The 6,466-nt window shown below is 45.9% G+C and overlaps 3 protein-coding genes across 3 annotated transcripts; 2 read left to right on the plus strand and 1 right to left on the minus strand.

Annotated features, from left to right (window-relative positions):
• The first annotated feature begins 3,322 nt into the window (after positions 1 to 3,322).
• LOC105821927 (histone H2A type 2-B) lies at positions 3,323 to 3,858 on the plus strand. Its single transcript, XM_012658783.1, has one exon. It carries the CDS (start codon positions 3,414 to 3,416, stop codon positions 3,804 to 3,806), a length of 393 nt encoding a protein of 130 aa, XP_012514237.1. The 5' UTR covers positions 3,323 to 3,413; the 3' UTR covers positions 3,807 to 3,858.
• A 101-nt stretch (positions 3,859 to 3,959) lies between these two features.
• On the minus strand, positions 3,960 to 4,391 carry LOC105821928 (histone H2A type 2-C). The gene has a single exon (XM_012658784.1). The coding sequence runs from the start codon at positions 4,358 to 4,360 to the stop codon at positions 3,971 to 3,973; it is 390 nt and encodes a 129-aa protein (XP_012514238.1). The 5' UTR covers positions 4,361 to 4,391; the 3' UTR covers positions 3,960 to 3,970.
• A 264-nt stretch (positions 4,392 to 4,655) lies between these two features.
• LOC105821929 (histone H2B type 2-E) lies at positions 4,656 to 6,056 on the plus strand. Its single transcript, XM_012658785.1, has one exon. The coding sequence runs from the start codon at positions 4,695 to 4,697 to the stop codon at positions 5,073 to 5,075; it is 381 nt and encodes a 126-aa protein (XP_012514239.1). The 5' UTR covers positions 4,656 to 4,694; the 3' UTR covers positions 5,076 to 6,056.
• The last annotated feature ends 410 nt before the right edge of the window (positions 6,057 to 6,466 follow it).

The raw sequence follows: 6,466 nt of genomic DNA on the forward strand, positions 1-6,466 counted from the left end.
GGAGGCTGAGGCAGGAGGATCGCTTGAGCCCAGGAGTCTGAGGTTGCTGTGAGCTAGGCTGACGCCATGGCACTCACTCTAGCCAGGGCAACAAAGTGAGACTCTGTCTCAAAAAACAAACAAACAAACAAACAAACATAGTCTGCTATTTATGGTTGACACTTAGAGTAGTTGTTGACTAATGAAAAATATTTTAGAAAAGAAAATGCTAATTCTCTAAGAGTATTGTTTTACTTATTTGTGCCAAAAACATTTAACTATTAAGAGCCAGGTAGAAAGAATCATGTAGTCTCTTTCTCTTTTTTTATTTTTATTTTTTGAGACAGGGTCTGGCTCTGTTACACAGACTAGAGTGCCGTGGCGTCATCCTAGCTCACAGCAACCTCAAACTCCTGGGCTCAAGTGATCCTCCTGCCTCAGCCTCCCGAGTAGCTGGGACTACTGGCTTGTGCCACCATGCCTGGCTAATTTTTCTATTCTTTGTAGAGATGGGGTTTCACTGTGTTGCTCAGGCTGGTCTCGAATTCCTGGCCTCTAGCAGTCTTCCCCCTTGGCCTTCTAAAGTGTTGGCATTACAGGTGTGAGCCAGTGTGCCTGGAAGACATCAGGAAGACATGATCTCTCCCATGAGGTGGTTACAGAAAGGTGAGAACAACATTAAAGCCCAGTACAGAGTGTTAAGTGCTATTGTCAAGATGTGAACAGAGATAGGGGCACACCAAGGCTGTTTGTGTGGGAGTAGTGAAGGCCTCATCTAATAAGGTTTTGTATGGAATCTAAAATATTAAATCAATCAACCTTTCTTTCTTTCTTCTCTTTCTCTTTCTTTCTTTTGGAAGAAAGCAAGGCTGGATAAGTTAAATGACTTCATTAAACGCAACATCTAGTTAGAGAAAGAGTATGAATAAGGTGAAGAGCATGTTCCTTGAGTCAGGCAGACCTGGTTTCTAACCATGTCTTAAGTGGTTCTGTGACCTTAGGCAAGTGCTTGAATGCCTCTCAGCCTCAGTTTATCTGTGAAACACACAATTATATCTATTTTGTATGTAGCCATCAGCATAGAGTTTATCACATAGTAAGGGTTCAACATAATTTTCCTTTACCCTTTCTCATAGCACAAGGCACTGTGATAGAAGTGAAAAAGAAATCAGAGGTCAAAGAGAAAGGAAGGTCAGCTGGCCCCTCAAGCAGGGCCTCTCAGGGTGCCAGGATTATGGTGGGGTCCCTATTATCTGCATTTTGTTCTCAGTCCTGTAAGTCTGAAAAGTTGACACTTATCAGAACATCCAGAATTGATTGGCTTCTTGGGGAGGGACCCATGCTAATAAAATACACAAGAAATTTATGAATAGTCCAGAATGCAAATTCATTAACTTCCAGCAATAGACATATATTTCTATAACTGGCTCTCCTCAGTCTCATATTTTTATCTTGAAATAAAATAATCAGAAAGTTATTACTTGAGCACAAAATCTGAGTAAAGAGACTTGTATGGTCTTCAGAAATACTTCACTCAGGCTGTGAGAAAAGGCTAATGCTTTCATAACCAAGGACTCTTCTCTAGTAACCCAAACCTTTTGGTCTACCAGATTTATGCTCTTCATATTGGAGAAACACAACATATTCCTACAATAATTACAACCTGTTTAGACTCAATGAGGACCACACCTTTCTGTTAACACATTCATCTTCTCAAATGATACAATATAATAGATTGGGTTAGAACTATTTTCTGTTATATTCTACTACTGAGGAAACGCTCCCATCACCTCCAACTGGACTTGGGTGTCTCCCAAATCTGTAAGTTTTCTTACCAGGAGTAATCTCTACACATAGGTGATATCAACTAATTTAACTCTCACAGATCAACAGATTCCCTCCATTTTCTGGAGATAATACATCACAGACTTGTTTGTACTAGTCTCAGTTATCTGTATACCCATTGCCCAATAAGAGCAAGCACCCAATAAATGTCGGTTGAATAAAAGGTAAGGTCAAAAGAAAATCAGAGAAGGGCTCAATGAATAGAATTTGAGTCTATTCTTTTCTCTATAGCACTCTACTTCCTGTCTCTATGGGACACTAAGGAAAGGGTGAAAATGGTGTGGGGAATGTAGAACTCCTACGGCTGGGAAGTTGGGGAGGAAGAAACAGAAGAGCTTTCAGGAAAGGAAGGCGGGTGGAGGATCCTGCAAACGATTAGTACCGTTGAGGGGCTGGTGCTGAAATCTAAAGGACCAAAGATGCGGTAAACAAAGGGAGCATGCAGAAAAAACCTGAAGAAACGTTAAGGAAGGAACTGACTGGATATGCTGTTGAGACGAAGGGAAGAGTAGAGTAGATTCTGGCTTAGGTACCTGGAAGTTTGTTGGTGCAATTCAGGGAAAGAAGGCAAAGAGGGGAGGGTGGGGGTTGTTTGCATGAGTTTGCGTCTGGATAGGGTGAGGTTGCATTTGAGGTGCCTGTTGGGACAAATGGATAGAGGTATCCAGTAAACAATCAAGTATAAGGGTATGAGCTTCTGAAACAGATCTGGACGTTAGTTTAAAGCAGGGAAGTGAGTAAGACTCTTCGGGAAGAGTGAAAAATTGGAGATACGGAAGCAGAGTCCAGCTGGACTCGCCGATATAGGGATGAGCAGAGGAACGTGAGCAGGGTAAGGAAAGTCGGAGAGGTCAGAAAAAAAACGGAGCGCGACATTTTGAAAGAAAAGGGAGCAAATTTCAAGGTGATATCGGACGCCTCCTGGAGGTCAAAAGGAGGATGACGAACCTAGCCTTAGTCAAACCGATTCCGAAGAGCGCAGGCGGGTGGCGTGCGGCGAAGCCCCACTGCAGCCAGCGACTAAACTGAGGAGAAAGGAGGCGGTCTTAGTAGTACACATATTTTTTAAGGGAGTTTGGCTGTGACCAGGCAGAAAGAGCGGGACTTGGAGGGTAATTTAGGGCTAAAGGCGATAATCGGCTTCACAATCCCATACCCTTGAGTGGGAGTAACTTTCCATCTGCTTGATGTCCTCTGCAGTCCTTCACGGTCCTCGGGATTTCCCTGCTCTAAGCTAGGAAAAAACAAAACAAAACAAAACACCTTATGAAGTGCCAACAAGCAAAAAAGAAACCGTTTCACTTGAAAGCCTTCTCTCTTTAAAATTTCTGGCATGCAAATAAGAGGTTTTAATGTGGCTCTCAGCGATTGGTAGCTACTCATAAAACCCGTCATTTCCTTTTAGTGCAGGATGCAAACCAAGAGTCTGCTTTCTGCTTTGCTATTGGCTGTTTGATCTGGCTTGGCTTTTAGCCAATCAAACCAGTTCCCTCACCCCTCCCCGTAGCTCTTATAAATTACATCAAATTGGTTATCCTTTCCACATCCTTCTCCTTGAAAAAGAAGCTGTAACTGCATTTTTAGCCGTAATGTCAGGACGCGGAAAACAGGGAGGCAAAGCTCGCGCCAAGGCCAAGTCGCGCTCGTCCCGCGCTGGCCTTCAGTTCCCGGTGGGGCGAGTGCACCGCTTGCTGCGCAAAGGCAACTACGCCGAGCGGGTGGGGGCCGGCGCGCCGGTGTACTTGGCGGCTGTGATCGAATACCTGACGGCGGAAATTCTGGAGCTGGCGGGGAACGCGGCCCGAGACAACAAGAAGACGCGCATCATCCCTCGACATCTGCAACTAGCCGTGAGGAATGACGAAGAGCTCAACAAGTTACTTGGGGGTGTCACCATTGCCCAGGGCGGCGTCTTGCCCAATATCCAGGCTGTCCTGTTGCCTAAGAAAACGGAGAGTCACAAGCCTGGCAAGAACAAGTAATAATTAGGAGGCTTGACACCATACCCATTCCCCCCAAAGGCTCTTTTAAGAGCCACCAAAATGTCAAATGAAGGGCTTATCACAAAACAGCGCATTAGCTCTTTTTTTGAAAACTTGGGTGGCTCTAAAAAGAGCCTTTGGTCTTTGGTTTAGTTTGTCTGGGTTTATTTGCTTTTAGTTTTGTGGCTTTCAGTTTTCTTTGGTAACAGAACGGCCTGGATGTTAGGCAAAACGCCGCCCTGGGCGATGGTGACCTTGCCCAGCAGCTTGTTCAGCTCCTCGTCGTTGCGGATGGCCAGCTGGAGGTGACGGGGGATGATTCGCGTCTTCTTGTTGTCTCGGGCCGCGTTGCCCGCCAGCTCCAGGATTTCCGCGGTCAAGTACTCGAGGACCGCCGCCATGTAGACGGGCGCGCCGGCCCCCACCCGCTCGGCGTAGTTGCCTTTGCGCAGCAAGCGGTGCACTCGCCCCACCGGGAACTGAAGGCCAGCGCGGGACGAGCGCGACTTGGCCTTGGCGCGGGCTTTGCCTCCCTGCTTTCCGCGGCCAGACATAATTGATACCAAGGTTACACAGGCAAAGCTCAGAACCTCACAACAAAACAAGATTGAAAGCGAACCAAGAGGGAAGCCTTTATAAGCTCTTCTAGGGGTGGGGTCAGGAACGAGTTTTCCATTGGTCCTAATTTGGCTCCAGAAACAGCCAATCAGATCAAGAGTTGGTGCTGTTACGTAGGTATCGCTGAAAACGCACGGTCCCTACATGGACCAATAGAAATGAAAGACGTTTGGAGCCCTAATTTGCATAAGGTGGTTATAAAAGGATCAGGCCCGCCCATTCTCATACTTCTTTTCTTTGCTAAGCTGTGTTTGTGTTGCGTGTTATATCATGCCTGAACCGGCAAAATCCGCTCCGGCTCCCAAGAAGGGCTCCAAGAAAGCCGTTACCAAAGCTCAGAAGAAAGATGGAAAGAAGCGCAAGCGCAGCCGCAAGGAGAGCTACTCCATCTACGTGTACAAGGTGCTGAAGCAGGTCCACCCGGACACTGGCATCTCGTCCAAGGCCATGGGCATCATGAACTCGTTCGTCAACGACATCTTCGAGCGCATCGCTGGCGAAGCGTCCCGCCTGGCGCATTACAACAAGCGCTCCACCATCACGTCCCGCGAGATCCAGACGGCCGTGCGCCTGCTGCTGCCCGGCGAGCTGGCCAAGCACGCCGTGTCCGAGGGCACCAAGGCGGTCACCAAGTACACCAGCTCCAAGTGAGTCCCTGCTGGGACGCGGCGCTCGCTCGCGCGAGTGGCCGGCCTCTTGATTCCAAAGGCTCTTTTCAGAGCCACCCACCTAATCACCAGAAAAGAGCTTTATTCACTTGTGTACCTCTTAGTTCCTTCTCACAAAGGTATTCTAGTTGAACACGTTGCTTTTTAATGATTTGGAATTCGAGGTTTTAGGCACAGGATTGGATTTGCTTTTGAGTCTATAGTGAGTCTTTATTCTTTATTGTACTGCTTAGCTTTCATAGGAATTTGTTCTAAATTAGGATGTTTTTTGTACTGCCCTCCTCCACCCCCCGCCCCACACTGTCGGTGTCCTGTTGGCTTTTGTTGGGTATGTTTTATTTTAAAAACGAAGTGGCAATTCAGTCATAATGTAAGAGAGGACTCCAGGGCATAACTAGACCCGGGTCCCGCGAACACTGCGTGACAGCTCTGTAAGGCTGAAGCTTGGCGGCAGCTTGTGTATCGGGTCACCAGTTCTGTGCTGCGAGGAGCGTCCTGTGGATACCAGCGGTTCTGTGTACTTTGGAATGAGCCCGCGTAGCCGGGTCCTAGCCTTTTTCTGATTGGACAACATAAATATTCAAAATTCTTCGCTGCTTCATAATTCGTGGATTTCAGTTTCCGCCGTTCACTTTGGGGCTTTGAAATCCCTAACATTTCTCGGTTTGTGGGGATAATTTTTGCATTTAATGCTCTCTCCTTGTAATGCTCCGGCCCCAGGTCACTGCAAGGCTCTTGCCACTTAACTTAGATCTGGGCTCAAAAGTCACCTTTCAGGGGCCTTCCCACGTCATCCACTCAGGAATTCGCGCCTCTAGTTGCTGCCTGTTTAGTTGCTGCCTTTTCCTCCTAGCAACTGTCTGAAACTGTCTGATTCGTTTGCTTTCTTGTTGATGGGTTTTTTTTTTTATTGGAATACCTGGTTTATTGGGAAAAATTCATAATGAAAACTTCAAGTGCTTATTCTGCAACTTACAAAATAAAAATTTGATATATAAAGTGAGTTGGTTTTCATTATGTAAGTATAAATGGTAAAAAAAAAAAATCATCTGATATATATGTGCCATTCAGAGAGACTCACATCCCTGAATTCTCCTTTTGCATGTTTTGCATCAGACATTTTAAATTTGTTTACCCAGGAAGACCAGGTTTTTAACTACTTGTAGGTTTCTGCTTATAGTAGCAATCTATCAGAAGCTGTGTCTATGTGATTTAGAGCCCAGTTAAACCTGATATTTAAAAAAATCAAGCCGTTTCTTCCTAGGGTGTTTTAATGGCACTTTAGTGATAGGAATGGCTTTCCTAATCCTTTACTACACAACTAATCAGATCTATCAGTCATGAGAAATTAGACCTCGTCCATCTTTCAATCCT

This window comes from Propithecus coquereli, unplaced genomic scaffold (genome assembly GCF_000956105.1).
Source record: "Propithecus coquereli isolate 6110/MARCELLA unplaced genomic scaffold, Pcoq_1.0 Scaffold59, whole genome shotgun sequence".
Lineage (NCBI taxonomy): Eukaryota > Metazoa > Chordata > Mammalia > Primates > Indriidae > Propithecus > Propithecus coquereli.

Coding starts and splice junctions, on each gene's coding strand:
- LOC105821927 (XM_012658783.1), top strand. CDS start 3,414: ATGTCAGGACGCGGAAAACAGGGAGGCAAAGCTCGCGCCAAGGCCAAG.
- LOC105821928 (XM_012658784.1), bottom strand. CDS start 4,360: ATGTCTGGCCGCGGAAAGCAGGGAGGCAAAGCCCGCGCCAAGGCCAAG.
- LOC105821929 (XM_012658785.1), top strand. CDS start 4,695: ATGCCTGAACCGGCAAAATCCGCTCCGGCTCCCAAGAAGGGCTCCAAG.